General features: G+C 61.4%; 3 protein-coding genes across 3 annotated transcripts; 1 reads left to right on the forward strand and 2 right to left on the reverse strand.

Moving 5' to 3' along the window:
- Positions 1–254: 254 nt before the first annotated feature.
- Positions 255–8,487, forward strand: GRM2 (glutamate metabotropic receptor 2). The gene is made up of 6 exons (XM_015874622.3): positions 255–347; positions 2,497–3,112; positions 4,754–5,591; positions 6,139–7,202; positions 7,374–7,548; positions 7,753–8,487. Exons 2-6 carry the CDS (start codon positions 2,612–2,614, stop codon positions 7,824–7,826), a joined length of 2,652 nt encoding a protein of 883 aa, XP_015730108.2. The 5' UTR covers positions 255–347; positions 2,497–2,611; the 3' UTR covers positions 7,827–8,487.
- Positions 3,472–4,312, reverse strand: LOC107319629 (IQ domain-containing protein F5). Its single transcript, XM_015874626.3, has 2 exons — positions 3,992–4,312; positions 3,472–3,895 (listed from the first exon to the last, which is right to left on the reverse strand). Exons 1-2 carry the CDS (start codon positions 4,001–4,003, stop codon positions 3,509–3,511), a joined length of 399 nt encoding a protein of 132 aa, XP_015730112.2. The 5' UTR covers positions 4,004–4,312; the 3' UTR covers positions 3,472–3,508.
- A 113-nt stretch (positions 8,488–8,600) lies between the features above and the next one.
- On the reverse strand, positions 8,601–15,247 carry LOC107319628 (maestro heat-like repeat-containing protein family member 7). Its single transcript, XM_085517111.1, has 21 exons — positions 15,066–15,247; positions 14,502–14,712; positions 14,277–14,399; positions 14,010–14,089; positions 13,763–13,883; positions 13,562–13,648; positions 13,187–13,291; positions 12,865–13,045; positions 12,679–12,788; positions 12,334–12,483; positions 11,833–12,213; positions 11,436–11,614; positions 11,215–11,352; positions 10,945–11,059; positions 10,664–10,801; positions 10,362–10,538; positions 10,073–10,228; positions 9,809–9,910; positions 9,631–9,736; positions 8,835–9,543; positions 8,601–8,719 (listed from the first exon to the last, which is right to left on the reverse strand). Exons 1-20 carry the CDS (start codon positions 15,146–15,148, stop codon positions 9,479–9,481), a joined length of 2,808 nt encoding a protein of 935 aa, XP_085373237.1. The 5' UTR covers positions 15,149–15,247; the 3' UTR covers positions 8,601–8,719; positions 8,835–9,478.
- Between the last annotated feature and the right edge of the window lie 274 nt (positions 15,248–15,521).

Consider the following 15,521-nt stretch of genomic DNA (forward strand, 5'->3'; position numbering starts at 1 on the left):
AGGCTCTGCACTACGAGTTGGAGGGGGGACAAGCGGGGAACATCACCCAGGGTTTGGAGCTTGGGTGCCGGGCGTGAGCAGCGGGGCTGCAGCCGGGGCTGGGACCCCCGTGCTCGGCGGGGGCGGCTCGGGTCTCTCGGTGCCTCCGCCGTGCCGCCCGTGTCCCGACCGCTGCCCAGCGGGGGGCCGCTGCCCGGGGCCGGGCCGGGGCGGGGGCCGGGGGCGGAGCGGCTCCGCCGGGCTGGGGCTGGCGGAGTGTCAGAGGCGGCGGCGGCGGGAGGCGGGCGGCAGCAGGAGCTCCGAAACGGCAGCGGTACCGGCTGTCGGCGCAGCCCCGCCGGGCCCAGGTAAGAGCTGCGGATCTCGTGGCCTCGGGTGCCCGGAGGGTGGGGGTCGGCCGCTCCGGGAGCCGTCGGGGCCGCGGCACCGCGGTCAGAGCCCAAAGCCGGTGCCGGGAGTCGCGGGGCGGAGGGAGGGGAGCGGAGGCGGGGGGGGCCGGCACGGCACCGGTGGCCGCGGGTTACACGGGAGCTTCGCTGCGAGCCCCGGAGAAGGAGCCGTGGCCACCAGCCCGTCCAGTTGCGGCGCCGGGGCGCAGAGGTGACAGCGCGGCAGGTGCCGGGGCAGCCCCCGCCTGCCCTTCGCTCGCTGCTCCGGGGGCTGCCGGCCCTGGGGTGCTTCGGGCCGGCTGGGTGCACGGGTGACCCCGCATCCTCCCCGAGCACACGGGTGCTGCCGCGGGGCAGGGGCACCCTGACGCTCTGCCAGCCGCTCTTTGCGTCCTCCCCTCTCGCTCCCTCCGGCTGGACCGGAGAAGCCCGGTGGCTGGAACGTACGGGTCGACCCAAAGTGAGGAGGTTTTGGAGGCGCTTCCAGGTGTCACCCTGCTCCTGGCGTTGTGCACACGCGTGTGTTGCCACATGGCATGTGTGCGCTGCAGTGTGCCACTCTTGTACACACGTGTGGATTTGTGCGGGGCATGGACCCATTATCAGCACGGTGCAGGTGTGAGCACACACGGTACCCCTGCAACGGGAGTGCCTGCAGAGTGCGTGGTGTTGGTGTGCAAGCCCCTGTGCAGTACTTGCCCATGCACCTTGCACGGGTGCATGCCTGTGTGCACAGTGCCAAGCCCAGGGCAGGGTCCTGGCTGCAAAGCTGCAGGGTCTGCAGCTGGATGTGTGTCCCCTCCTGAAATCAAAGCAGCAACCAGGGCCCTCCTTGTGTGTGCAGGTGTCAGGGTGCTCCAGGGGGGCACGGGACCAACTGGGTGATGTAAACATCCCTGACTGCTGATGCTTTTGGGTAGAGGGAGGCTGCAAGCTGGCAGAGCCTTCCCAAAGCACTGTGGCCACTGGGGCAGCTGAGGCTCTGCCCAGGCAGGTGCTGCACGCTCCCAGATGTTCTCCAGATGTTCCCGGGGGCTGGTCTCTCCCCAGCACCATATCAGCCCAGTGAGTGGCTGCAGGAATGGCCGCAGACATCTCTGCTTCCCTGATGGAGCTGATGATTTTGAGAGCGCCCTTTGGGAGAGCTGAAGGTGCCCTTCCTCAGATGGGTCTCACCTGGAGCCCCCCGTGAGCTGCAGCCACCTGGGGCTGGGGCTGTCAGGCTGAGGGGGTCCCCTTCTTTCACAGTGCCTGAAGCCCTGGCCCTGTGGGATTCCAGCAGCTGACTTTAAACGGGAAACAAATCTCTCTCATGGTGTGGGAAAAGACAACTCATCTCTGAGGGGACCTCATTTACTGCCAAAAAAAGGCCTGTCTGTTGCAAAAGCCTTTGATTCCCCAGCTCCTCCGTGGTTTGTGCAAAGGGAGCCAGCAAACCTGGCTCTTACTTCTACTGAAATCTCTGAATTTAGTGTACGAGGAAGGAAGGGGCGGTGGTGAGAGAACAGCCTCTAGAGCACTGCGGGATGGAGCTGGCACCCAGTGGGGGTGGGGCTCGGGGGCTGGATGTGGTGGGAGCACAGCTGTGCCCCTTGCATTGGGATGGAGCAGCTGACCCTGGCCGAGCAGGTGGCACTGGGGTCGGGGGACTCTGATCTGCCATCAAGTCTGCCTTAGTCCCTGCTCTGGCTGATGCTCCAGCCCCTGGGTGGCATCCATGGCTCCTTTCCCAATGCTTTACAGGCCAGAAAAGCTGTCCCCCACTAGGCTGCACTGCCTGGAACCGCTGCAGCACTGCCTGCCTGCCTCCCCGCACGTGCCAGCTCATCCCGGGGAGCTGGGCAGCCAGGGTAGCCCTGCGTGTCTGCCCGCATCTGTGTCATTTGCTACATCCTGTAGGTCCTGGGTTGCTGCTGGAGCTGTCACGTCTGCTCAGCTCTGTCTGTGGGTATCCTTCCTGGGGGAGACGTGGGCTGGTGGGGACACAAAACACCTGCATGCTGCCCTGGCTCAGCCACCCCGAGCATCTCCTCACAGCTCCCAGGTTGGCAGCCCCAGCTCATCCCATGACCTGCCGACCCAGTGCCTCTTCCCTTTGCTTTTCCAGGTGCCAAGGGCTCCAGCAGGGCAGCACGAAACCCTGCCACAACCACGCTGCTCCATCCCCACACCCGATGCCGGGGCACTGGCTGCCCTCACCTTAACAGGCAGCACTGGGTGACATGGGGCGTGTGGGTCCCCAGCTGGCACCAGCACACCCCATGGCAGTCCCCATTGCTGCCTGGCTCTGGCTGATGCACCTGGCCTCCTGCTTGGCTGCCGGGCATGTCTCCACTCATGGCAAGAAAGAGATCAGCACTGAGGGGGACCTGGTCATCGGGGGGCTCTTCCCCGTCCATGAGAAAGGAGTGGGGAGTGAAGACTGTGGCAAAATCAATGAGCACCGGGGCATCCAACGCCTCGAGGCCATGCTCTTTGCACTGGATGAGATCAACAAGGACCCGAGCATCCTGCCGGGGGTGAAGCTGGGTGCCCACATCCTGGATACCTGCTCCAAGGACACCTATGCTCTCGAGCAGTCACTCGACTTTGTCCGTGCATCGCTGACCAGAGTGGATGGCTCTGAGCACATCTGCCCCGACGGCTCCTACACTGTCCATGACGACGTGCCCACGGCCATCACCGGTGTCATCGGAGGCTCCTACAGCGATGTTTCCATCCAGGTACCCCTTGCAAGATAAGAGCCTGGGCTATGGGCAGAAGTGGCAGAGGGCGTATGCTGGCTGTAGAGCTGCCAAACCTCAGCCCTCACTGGGTGGGGACCTCCTGGAGCTGGGGACCATGGAGCCCATCCCTTTCCTTGGCCCCACTTCAGTGCTGGGCTGCGTGTCAGGGAGCTCAGCATCTGCTAAGGAAATCACCCATTCAGAGCTGGTTGGGGCTGGGTGGGTGCATTCCGTCTCGATGCCATGGGATGCTGCTCCATCCCCAGCAGCAGCAGGGGGGCATCAGCCCCTCAGTTAGAGCCATTTGTTTACTGCAGTGCTCCCAGCCCCAGTGGCCACAAACACAGGGGTCAGCATCCATATGAACAACCATCCCTCCATGGGGATGGTGCTTTATTCACTCTGGGCTCCACAGTCACCCGGAACGCCCAGGACAATTTCAATGTGTAGATCCACATCCTCGGTGCAGCTTTCAGCCCGGCGCTGCATGTACTTCCTCCAGTAGGTCTGGATGGTTCGGGCAGCCTCTCGGCAGCGTTTGTACTCTGTCCGTATCGCCCACGCCCGGGCCTGAGCCTGCAGCAGGACAATGGCTCGCTCCATCCTGATGTACTCTGCCAGCGCCCACATGCGCTGCTGCTCCTTCCGTTGGCTGTTCACCCGTCGCCACCAAACCTGGATGCGCCGTGCGTTGCTGGCCGCCACCAGCAGTGACCTCCGCACCAGCTGCCCTCGCCACCATGCCTGGATGGCAATGGCTGCAGCCGTGTTGCGGTCCATCTGCAGGGACAGAACACGGGAAGCCTCAGTGGCAGTGCCATGGGTTGGGATGGGATTTTGGGATCAGCTGTTCCCAGGTAGTGCGGGCCAGCTCACCCGTGTCTCCATGGCTTCCAGGTGTGTGGTTGGGTACAGAATGCCCACGGGGGGAGGGGGAGGGGCAGCGACACCTCCTGATGTCAGAATGGCCTTGAAAACCCCACACAGGACAGGAGAACCATGGTCCTAGGCTGCCTGATGCGATGGAGTCACCAGATGGTGGCAGCCCCACATCCCTCGATATCCCCTCAGCATCACTGCCCTGTGGGACTTTTGTGCCATTAGGGCGATTTGCCTCTAATAGCATTTGTCCACGTTAATTAAGCTGCATCTCCTGCATGGGAAGCAGAGCTGCATGCGGGCTGTGAGAGCCGAGAGCCGTGGCTTCTAACAGCCTCATTAGCGGGGCTCTCTCCCTTTTGAAGATAACGAGGGGAAGGAGTGGCCATGGCAGTCAATTGCAATGCCAGGCCCACGGGGCTCAGTGGGACAGTGCCCGCTGTGCCCCCCCAGCCCTGCGGGCAGCAGCTTTGTGCTCGTGGATGAGCATCACTCCGTTCGCCTGCGGTGCAGTTTCAGTGTTTGCCATGAATCCATTTACTCCCACTCTGAATCTCAGAGGGGAGACTATAAAACCTTAATAAAAATAATAATGAAATAAAAAGAAATGAGTGGAGGCTGCAAGGAGCAGGAACACACAAGGACTGCAGGTTGCCCATTGGTCAGCCACCCATCATATCTAGGAGTGGATGCTCCCAGGGGACACCCCTCATGGGGCCACATCCCCACTGGCTGTGCTCACCTCTCCCCTCCATGCAGGTCGCCAACTTGCTGCGGCTCTTCCAGATCCCACAGATCAGCTACGCCTCCACCAGCGCCAAACTCAGTGACAAGTCCCGCTATGACTACTTTGCCCGCACCGTCCCGCCCGACTTCTACCAAGCCAAAGCCATGTCAGAGATCCTCCGCTTTTTCAACTGGACCTACGTCTCCACGGTGGCCTCAGAGGGCGACTATGGCGAGACAGGCATCGAGGCCTTTGAGCAAGAAGCCCGCATGCGCAACATCTGCATCGCCACCTCGGAGAAGGTGGGACGCTCCATGAACAAGAAGACCTACGATGGCGTGGTGCGGGCGCTGCTGCAGAAACCCAACGCCAAGGTGGTTGTGCTCTTCACCCGCAGTGAGGATGCCCGGGAGCTGCTGGCAGCTGCCCACAGAGCCAATGTCTCCTTCATATGGGTGGCCAGTGATGGGTGGGGAGCCCTGGAGAGTGTGGTAGCAGGGAGTGAGGCGGTGGCGGAGGGAGCCATCACCATTGAGCTGGCAGCGTACCCCATCCAGGAGTTTGCCTCATACTTCCTCAACCTCCACCCCTACAACAACAGCCGAAATCCCTGGTTTCGGGAGTTTTGGGAGCAAAAGTTCAAGTGCAGCCTCCACACACAGGACTGCAGCCGGTACTCCCTAAAGACAGGCAAGTTTGAGCCAGAGTCCAAGATCACCTTTGTGGTCAATGCGGTCTATGCCATGGCTCACTCGCTTCACAACATGCACCGGGCTCTGTGCCCCAACACCACCAAGCTCTGCGACTCCATGAAGCCTGTCAATGGCAAGAGGTTCTACAAGGACTTCATGCTCAATGTTAATTTTAATGGTGAGTCCAGAGGTGGAGATGGGGCTTGGCTGCACAGCTGAATGGGTGGAGGGGCAGGGAGGAGCAAGGAAGGCACACTCGCAAGTCACACTCACTCTAATGCTCCACCTCCTCCTTGAGGTCTCAGTCTCTCCTCAGAGACCTCAGCCATTGCTCTGTGATTGATTTAGTCACCTCTCAGGGATTAAGCTGGAGGGAGAGACTCAATCAGGACCCCACAGCTCTGAGGTCAGTCAGAACCATCATCCCCTCTGGGCTGAGCCCTGTGTACCACTCAGAGGCCATGGGGGTTTGGGGGGCAGTGACACTGCATGTCTATGCAGACCCCCATGCATGGTGAGAGCATTCTGCACCACTGCTTTCACAATCCCAAAGAATAATGCTGCATTCTGGGCATGGGAGCAAGGGGACAGGTTAGAAATAGTCTCTTGGCCATGGTAGGCTGTGTGTCCCCACTGCATCCCTATGGGAGCGAACGTGCTCCCACCCAATGGCCACGTGGGCCAGCCATCCAGACAGCGACCATCTCCCTTTCTCCTCCCTGCAGCTCCGTTTAGGCCAGCAGACACTGAGAGCGTTGTTCGATTTGACCGCTATGGTGACGGGATTGGGCGCTACAACATCTTCAACTACCACCACATGGATGGGCGGTACCGGTACCAGAAGGTGGGCTACTGGGCTGAGGGGCTCATCCTCAACACCAGCCTCATCCCCTGGGCACAGACGTCCATCCCAGTGTCCCAGTGTAGTGATCCATGTAAGAAGAATGAGATCAAGAGCATGCAGCCAGGAGACATCTGCTGCTGGATCTGCATCCCCTGCCAGCCCTATGAGTACCTGCTGGATGAGTTCACCTGCATGGACTGTGGTTTGGGTTACTGGCCCAATGAGACCCTGAACGGCTGCTATGAGTTGCCCCAGGAGTACATCCGTTGGAAAGACGCCTGGGCCATCGGTCCTGTCACAATCTCTTGTTTGGGATTTATCTCCACTCTCTTTGTTTTTGGTGTCTTCATGAAGAACAACGACACTCCCATTGTGAAGGCCTCTGGACGGGAGCTGTGTTACATTCTCTTGACTGGTGTCCTCATGTGCTACAGCATGACCTTCATCTTTATTGCAAAGCCTTCCACTGAGGTGTGCACGCTCCGGCGCCTGGGGCTGGGCACATCCTTTGCTGTCTGCTATTCAGCCCTCTTGACCAAGACAAATCGCATCGCCAGGATCTTCAGTGGGGTGAAGGAGGGGGTCCAGCGCCCTCGCTTCATAAGCCCCATGTCACAGGTGGTCATCTGCATGGCCCTCATCTCCTGCCAGCTGGTCATCGTCATCATCTGGCTGCTGGTGGAAACCCCCGGCACAGGCAAGGAGACTGAGCCTGACAAGAGGTACATCGTCACCCTCAAGTGCAACAACCGTGACTCCAACATGCTCATTTCACTCACCTACAACGTCCTCTTGATTGTCCTGTGCACGGTCTACGCCTTCAAGACACGGAAATGCCCCGAAAACTTCAATGAGGCCAAGTTCATTGGGTTCACCATGTACACAACCTGCATCATCTGGCTGGCCTTCCTGCCCATCTTTTACGTGACCTCCAGCGATTACCGAGTAAGAGTCTGAGATCTGGGGACTCCCATGGGTCCCAATTGGAGCAGCCCAGATAACTGGGGCAGCACAGGGCTGGGAGGGGCTGGGAAAGAGCTGATGAGGGCCCCATCCATGCTCTTGCCTGGGCCTGTGATGCTATCACACCTGTGACGCTCATCCCTCTGCCTCCAGGTACAGACCACCACCATGTGTATCTCAGTGAGCCTCAGCGGCACAGTGGTCCTTGGCTGCCTCTTCACCCCCAAGCTCCACATCATACTCTTCCAGCCACAGAAGAACGTGGCCAGCCACCGTGTGGGCACAACGCGCTTCAGCATGGCGGCCGCGGGCTCCAGCCAGTCCCATGGTGAGTGAAGCTGGGCTGGGGAGGGGCAGGGAGACAGCTGGGAGGGGAACCTGCTCTGCAGGTAGGGGTGCTGCAGCTCCCGAGGGATTGGCTGCCCCATCCCACCCCAGAGCTGCTCCTGGGGATCCGTCACTTCACTGGGACACCCCGGGTGTGTGCTGCTGCTGGATCCATCCTCTCATAATTGGTGCCTTTCCCCACCAGGTTCAGCCTCACAGTACGTGCCCACAGTGTGCAACGGCCGCGAGGCAGTGGACTCCACGACGTCGTCCTTGTGAAGGTTGGGGGGAGGCCATACCCCAGCCCACCCTCTTGCAAGGAGCAGCAGCCCCAGAGCAGGGGCTGGAGGAGCAGGAAAGCAGCCCCCAGCCCAGCCCCAGCATCACAACACTCATCCCTCGTGCCCATCAGCGGTGTGCAGCCCCATCCCCAGCTCCCTTGCACTAAGCTGCACTGCCCATCACGCTTCACTTGCCCTGACCATGCCCCACCATACCCCTCCTCCACGCAGAGCCCCACTGACAGCACGCTGCCCTCACCCACCCCACTTTCTCTTCAGTGTCACAACCCCTCAGATGAGCCAAGCACCACACCAGCCTCCCCAGCACACCTGGACCCCCACACCTGCACCTGTGGCACTTTTCCTCTTCATTTGGGTTTGCAGGATCCCAGCCACTTCCCTGTCCCCGAGGAGCTCTCCATGCTCCCATCCCATGGTGGCAGAGGGCCAGGAGCCCCAACCCATGCCTGCTCCATGCCTTGGGGCATTGCAGGCCCCAGCAGCACCTGGCAAGGGGCTCAGAGGGCTGTTGAGTGATGGGGCCCCAGGGGGATGAGCCCTTTCTAAGAGTAGATTTTTTTTTTCTGTGCCCGAGATTTATTTATTTATTATTTTCTTTTCTTTTGTAATTTATGTAAATAAAGTGGTTTTTTGTTGTTTGGGGTTTCTTTCTTTTTTTTCTTCCCTTTTTTCTTTTCTTCTTTCAAATATGCTCTGCCTTTCCCCAGGGCTGGCTGAGCTTTGGGAAGGGCTCAGTGTACGCCCAGGACAGAAATGGGGGCCTGGCTCCACTTCTGTGTGCTTCCCCAGCCTCATGCTGCCACTGTGCCTGATACCATGCACTGCTCCTTGGTGAGCTGAATGCAGCTGGCGGGGCCCTGTAAGAACAGACTACGAGCAGTAGCTGTGAGCACACCGGGGGTCCTATGTAGGACGCAGAGCCCCAGGCACAAAGGGTGCACTGGTGGCCCCCAGGGAACTTACAACCTCCTGGGATGGGATTTACCTTCCACCTGCTTTCCTGCATTGGAGGTTTGTAACATGGGGATAGGGCCAAGCACCACTGGTGACAGCAAGTGGCTCTGCGTGGCAGCAGTCCTGTCCCCATAGGACACTTGTGGCTTGAGGAGATGGTGATGCAGAGAAAGTAACCCCAGGCAGCCTCTCCTGACTCAAAAAGTGCAAATGAGCCATGCATTAAGCCCAGAGTGATGCACCGTGCCCTGCTCGTCATGGTCAATCATTCACAGCAAGGTTGGGTTGGAAGGGACCTCCCAGTCCATAGCCCCGGCCCTGCCATGGGCTGCTGCCCCCCAGCTCAGGCTGTCCAGGGTCCCTCCATGGCCTGGGGCACCTCCAGGGATGGCACCCCCAGCTCTGGGCAGCACAGCCAGCACCTCACCGCCCACTGGGTGAAGAACTTCCCCCTAACATTTCACCTGCATCTCCCCTCTTTCAGTTTCAAACTTTACCCTTTGTCCCATCACACTCTCAGACCGTGTAAGAAGTCGCTCACCCCGACGTTCCAGGGGCAGAACTCTCCTTCTCAGCTCCGGGCACGAGCCGTAGGGTCCCCCCTCCCCTCCGAAGCGCCGCCGTGCGCGGTGCCCCGCGGAGCCGCCGGAGGGCGCCGGGCTCCGAACCGCCCGGTCAGCGCCGCCCGAACCGCCACCGACGGGACCGCGATGTCTGGATGTCGTGCTTCCCAATGAGCTCTGCGGCCATACGTTCAGTGACCCCGGCTGCTCCCTGTGTGCAGCACGGAGCGCTGGGGACAGGGGAAGCTCAGCCTCGTGGCTCACCGATGAACCTCCCGGCCTCCCGCCGCAGGGGCTCCTGCGGGCTCTGCAGGTAGAGCAGGCTCTGGCCCAGGTAGTCCTGTGCTGCGCTCTTCCTCCTCTCCACCAGCTGCACAGAAACGGGCACGGGCTGAGCGCAGGGTGGTCCCGACCCGGTCCCGGGCTGCGGGAACGTGCGTACCATGCACTCGCCGATCTGCCAGAACTGCGCCACCTCCGCCAGCTGCTCCAGCCGCCTCCAGCGCAGGAACCGTGCGGCACCGAGGAAGGCTTTCTGGGAGGCCTGCAAAGAGCCGAGATGAGCGGCAGAGCCCGCGTTCCTCGGAGCCGCTCCGCACGGAGGATGCGGCTGCAGGGGCTGACGCTGCCGTGGGCTGCGGTCCCCTGTGTTCGGACGGCACCGCGGGGGCAGCAGCGCCGTCCCCCGAGCGAACGCGATTCCCACCTTGGCCACGCTCTCTTCCTCGTCGTGCAGGTGCAGGTACAGCGGGACCAGGCTCCTGTACACCTCCTTCCTCATCTTCCTCTTCTCTCTGCCCTCCACGAAGCTCAGCGTGTCGAGGAAGAGGTGGATGGAGAGCTGCCGCACCGTGCTGGACTCCTGCGGAGGAGGAAGGAAGGAAGGACGGGAACGTCGGCTCCGAGTCTCCGGCGAGCGGGGCCGGCAGCACCAGCGTGGGGACACCGGGGTGAGCGCCACATCCCCAGCGGGCCGGGCTCCCCGCTCCCCTTACGTCCTCAAAGAGCGCCGGGAGATTGGCGGCCAGCTCCAGAGCCACGAGGCTGAGCTTCCCCCTGTCCAGGAGCCGCAGCAGGGTGCTGAGCACCGGCAGGGCCACGGCGCGGGCGCCGCTGTCCGCGTCCTGCAGCCGCTCCGTGATGCACGGCACAAGGCCGAGCATCTTCCTCGCCTGCGGGAAAAACGCCCCTTCCTTCTGGTTCCTTATGGAACAACGGAGACCGGCGCTGAGGCAGAACCGCTCCGGCAGCGGCCTCCGTGCAGCGAGGGGATGGGCAGAGAGCTGCTCCTGCTCACCGTGTGCTGCCTCGTGCTGAGCTGCAGGATGCCCCTGAGCACCAGCTGCCGCGTGCCCACGCTCTGGCCCTGCAGACACGCGTCGAAGAGGCTCACGACGCGGTGCAGCTCTTCGCTGAGCTCCACGCGCTCCAGCATCTGCAGCACACGCGGCTCTTAGTGCTGGATGCGACCTCCAGCCTGGAGCAAGGACGGCAGGGCACGGCCGAGCCTGGCCGCGAGGGAGGCAGCAGGGCTGGTGCTGAGCTCCCGCAGCCCCACATGGTGCAGCTGCTGCTCACCTCAACCAGGAAGACCATGGCCACCATCTCCCAGGAGCAGAACTTGGTGCTGAGCAGCTCGAGCAGCTGGTGGAAGATGGGGTCACGCAGAGCAGCAGGCAGCTCCCTCATCACCCTGCAGGGATAAGAAGCACCATCAGCCCCGAGCCGGGTGGGCACAGCTCTCCTGGCCGTGCTCTGCCTCCACAGGGGCCACAGGCTCTGGGGCTGTGGCTGCACTTTGGCTGAGAACTGGGGACCCCCCGTGACACCACAAGGAAGGGCTCCCACCTGGCCACCACCTGCACACCCTGGAGGTGGGTCACAGTGCTGAGAAGCGCGTCCCAGCCCCCCTGCTCCTGGATGGCCTCCATCTGTCTCTGGAGGCCCACGCTGCAGAGCAGCACCTTCAAGGACTGCACCGCGGACCTGCAGGTGGAGAAGGGTGCGAGTCACATCGGGAGCCCCAGCACCGGGTCCCTGGGTGCAGCAGGGGGACGGGAATGTGGCACCTGATGGGAGTGAGCTGGTGCTGCTGGGGCCCCTCCCAGAAGATTTCCACCTCCTGCAGCGTCAGCTCCGTGGTGAAGGACACTTGCAGGAGGAGGGCCAGGAAGAGCTGGGGGAAAACGGCCTCGGCCTCCTTCAGGACAAGAGGCAGCTGGAGTATCTCAGGTAGGATCCTTGCTGCCTGCAGAAAGCACCCAGACACCGTCCTTGCCCTGTCCCCCAGGTTTCCAGCCCACCATGAGAGGTGTGGGGATGGAGGGACAAATGAGGAAGGAGACCCCCAGAGCACCAGGCAGGTCTAGGGGTGCGTCCCAGTGCCCCACAGCAGGAACCAGGCTTGGGGATGGATAATAAAGAGGAGCAGGGACTGGGGCTGAGCTGGTTGAGTGAGGAACTCACGGCCAGGGCGAGGACACATGGTCTGTCCCCAGTGGATGCAGACATGTGCTGCAGAGAATGGTTTGTGAGCACTTGGAGCAGCTCCCGCAGCACCTTCTCCACAGCTGGGGGCTTGGAGAGCATTTCCCTCCACATGGTGACAGTGACACTGTGGGTCCCCAGGGCTGTCAGCATGGCTGCCCCTGCCTGGCTGACAGAGGAGCCCTGAGGGCTGTGAGCCCCGTACCTGGTGCAGGTGGGGGAGCAGCCCAGCAGGCTGCTGACCATCTCCCTCGGGTGTTTGCTGGCCAGCACGAGCAGGGCCTTGCCCAGGCTTTTGAGGGCTGGCTGGGCTCTGATGGAAGGCAGGCTGCTGTACATCACCTTCACGATCTTTCGCACCTGGGGGGTGATGGAGGGATGGGCCCTGCTGCCATCCCTGCTGCTGCCTGCCGGCCAAGTGCAGTGCAGGGATGGAGCAGAGCCCCGAGGGCTGGAGCTGTGGCAGCAGCAGGTTCCCACCTGCCCTGGAGGGAAGTGAGTCTCTGCTGCAAGAACATCCACCATGTGGGCAGCCAGCTGGGTGCTGTGGAGGCTTGGTGCTGTCATGCTCTCTATGGCCGTGAGGAAGATGTTCACCCTTTCTGGGTACTGAAGGTATTTCAGAAACATCTGTGGGAGGAAAGAGAGTTGCTTGGCCGTGTTGGTGCCTTGGGAGAGCTGGGAGCAGGGGCTGGGCTGGGTGATGCCTGGGGTACAGAGCATGAGGACCCCAAAGGCACCAGGGCTGCTCAGGGACAGCGCCTGCACTCTTCCAGATGTCACAAGCCTGGGTTCTCCTGTGGGCTCAGGGTTTGCTCTTCTTACCCTGAAGATTTTGCTGGCATTGTTCTCTTGGGAAATCTGTTCATAGAACAGCACTTGCCAGCGCTCCCGGAGCTGTGGCTTCTTGGGATCCTTCTGCCACAGCCACATTCCTGGAGAGGAGCGCACACAATGTCAGTGAGGCACCTGAGGGTCTGGAGGGACCCGACCCAACACAACACCTCTCACTTTGGCAGGCGATGAAAACGAAAAGCTGACGGGCAGCCTTCATTGCCTCATTTCTGGTCCTCTCATCTGTGGAGGTGCAGCACAGGATGAGGTGTCCAACCAGCTTCCCCAGCACAGGGAAGCGTTGGTCCTCTGTGCACTGATGCCGGAGCACCACAGCTCCTGTGAAGCAGGAGCACACCTGGGGAGAGAGGCAGCAGAGGCACAAGGCTGAGCAGAGCAGCACGGCTCAGCCCAGGCTCTGTGCAAGCCTGGAGACAGGTGAGCTCTGGCTGTGGAGACAGGATGGGGTGCTGGAGCTGTGCGCACCAGGGCTCCCTACCTTGGGTAAGGAGCAGGTGTTGCTGAAGGCGAGCAGCCTGGCAATGCACGCCATGGCCCTCTCCTCCACGGCCGCCAGCTGGCACGTGGTGAAGGGCAGCAGGAGCTGTGGAGAGAAAAGCTGCTGCTGTGCCCACAGCACGGGGCACTCGTCCTTCCCCTTGCTCCCCAGCTGCAGTGGGGTGGGTGGTTGCGTCCCTGTCCTGCTGCAGACTCATCACCTTCCTGCTGCTCCCCACCCACCCCTCTAACCCCACAAGGTCCGGCCTCGGACCAGCACCCCCTGCCCGCAGCAGGCCCTGGGGGGACCTCGTGTGGATCCCTCCTTTGTGGCCTTGAACCATCCCCGCAAACCCCAGCGTTGCCACATCCAAACCTCCATGATGTTCTGCAGCTCCACGAGGACAGAGGGGCCAGCGCTGCTCACCAGCACCTGCAGCAGGTGGTGCAGGGCTTCCATGGTCTGCAAAGGAGGACAGGGTCAGGGCGGCCTGCCCTGCTGCGTCCTGCTGGCAGCAGAGGGGCATCCCGGGTGCTGGTGCCCAGGAAGCGTCCCCAGGGCTCAGCTGATGCACACCTCCACGTAGAGTGCTGCATCCAGGTCCGTGTTGTCCTTGTAGTGAGGGAGGTGGAGGACGCTGCCAAGGCAGGCACGCAGGAGATGGTTCTTCTGCTCCTCTGGAAGCAGCCATGCTCCACTGCCAGGGGAGAGAGGGCAGAGGTGTGATGCTCCGCTCAGCACCCTGTGCCCCACAGCCTGTCCCGCTCAGGGCCCCGGCTGGGACCGATGCCTCCACGCTGGCAAAGCCGTGCTGGGGCGGTACCTCATGGCGGCGATGGTGCTCATGGCCTGCTGCCGGAGCTCCGTGTCCAGGCGCTCAGCGGGCTCCTCCTGCAGCAGCACCTGTGGGCACAGCGGGATGGGATGGGATGGGATGGGATGGGATGGGATGGGATGGGATGGGATGGGATGGGGTGGGATGGGGTGGGGTGGGATGGGGTGGGATGGGATGGGATGGGACGGGACAAGATGGTGACCCCGCAATGGGAAGGGCTGTGCCCATCGCCCGGCCCTGCCGTGCTCCCCTTACCTCAATGCACTGCGCCACCTCCAGCGGACAGACACACAGCCGGTAATGTGCACCGCTGTCCTCAAGGGAGGCTTTGCAGACAGCACAGATGGAGGCCAGAAAGCTCAGCTTCTGTGCCTGTGTCTGAGACAGGAGGGGAGTTACAGGGGTTGGCATCAGGGGACCCCGGCACCCTCTGGGCACGGCTGGGCAGGCGCAGCCATGGAAGCACAGAGTGCCCGCTACCTGCGGTCTGTGTGCACAGCAGGCACGGATGCAGCTCAGGGGATCCTCCTGCTGTGGTGACAAGTCTGAGGCAGAGGGACCCTCAGCTGAGCATGAAGGCACCTGCATCTCACACACTTCATCAGCCTGCCGCTGTGGCCTGGAGGTCTGTGATACCATAGGCTTCTCTGGCCAGGCCTCCTGGGGGCAGCTGGGGGATCTCTGTTCCATCCTGCAGCAAGGAGACAGGGACAGATGTGGCTCCTGCCCTGTGGCAGGGCAGAGATGTCATTGAGTGCCACCACCACCTCTGTCCCCCTTGCCCTCCACTCAGCACCTCCCCTTTTACCATTCAATGTCCCCAGAGCCCATTGGGTCCTGGTGTGGACCTGCACATATTGCTGCCTGCACTGGAGGCATTCCTGGTCCTGACTGCTCCCACTCCCACCACCATCCCCTGACCTGGGGCAGCTGCAGCAGCCAGGGCTGCATAGACAAGAGTCCCTGAGTGTTGCCCAGCCCTTCCTCCTCACACAACACCACCCACGGCCGCCCAGTCAGAGCTCCTGGCACTGCAATACAAACCAGCTCCATTCTGTCTGCTGCGTCTGTTGGGCCAAAGCCCCACTTCTGAGCTCCACCAGCACTGACCCAGCTTCTTCCGACATGGAGAACAGCTTTACGTGGCAGGTTGCCTGGACTTTGTGCTTTTAGTTCTCACTGTGCAGTTCTCAGATAGCGATAAACTCTATTATAATCTTCCTTAAGCCAAGTATATTTTGCCTGTGGTGGCGACTGTTGAGTGCCCTGTCCATCCTTATCTTAGCCCTTCTTTCGTCAATATGAGCCTGGCAATTTTGCTATCCTTTTAACCAGAACTAAGAGGTCTACCAGGAAACAGCACCCAAGAATGACATAGGAGAGAACCACAGAGTTTTGCTGTTCAAGGTGGTGATCCTTCTGCTCCATGTGTTCCAAGCCATGATCACTGTGCTTCGGCAATCCCTCCATCATGAAGAGTCCTGCTCTGCTCTTCTGAAG

This window comes from Coturnix japonica, chromosome 15 (genome assembly GCF_054131305.1).
Source record: "Coturnix japonica strain WE chromosome 15, WE-NBRP24, whole genome shotgun sequence".
NCBI lineage: Eukaryota > Metazoa > Chordata > Aves > Galliformes > Phasianidae > Coturnix > Coturnix japonica.

What these genes read in the sequence shown, in the direction of transcription:
- GRM2 (XM_015874622.3), top strand. Translation starts at nt 2,612, where the DNA reads ATGGGGCGTGTGGGTCCCCAGCTGGCACCAGCACACCCCATGGCAGTC. An exon ending in GCTCAATGTTAATTTTAATG is followed by an intron (nt 5,592 to 6,138) that starts GTGAGTCCAGAG and finishes TCCTCCCTGCAG; the next exon opens with CTCCGTTTAGGCCAGCAGAC. An exon ending in TGACCTCCAGCGATTACCGA is followed by an intron (nt 7,203 to 7,373) that starts GTAAGAGTCTGA and finishes CTCTGCCTCCAG; the next exon opens with GTACAGACCACCACCATGTG.
- LOC107319628 (XM_085517111.1), bottom strand. Translation starts at nt 15,148, where the DNA reads ATGTCGGAAGAAGCTGGGTCAGTGCTGGTGGAGCTCAGAAGTGGGGCT. An exon ending in CACCAGCTCACTCCCATCAG is followed by an intron (nt 11,353 to 11,435) that starts GTGCCACATTCC and finishes CTCCACCTGCAG; the next exon opens with GTCCGCGGTGCAGTCCTTGA. An exon ending in TCAGCACGAGGCAGCACACG is followed by an intron (nt 10,539 to 10,663) that starts GTGAGCAGGAGC and finishes TTTTTCCCGCAG; the next exon opens with GCGAGGAAGATGCTCGGCCT.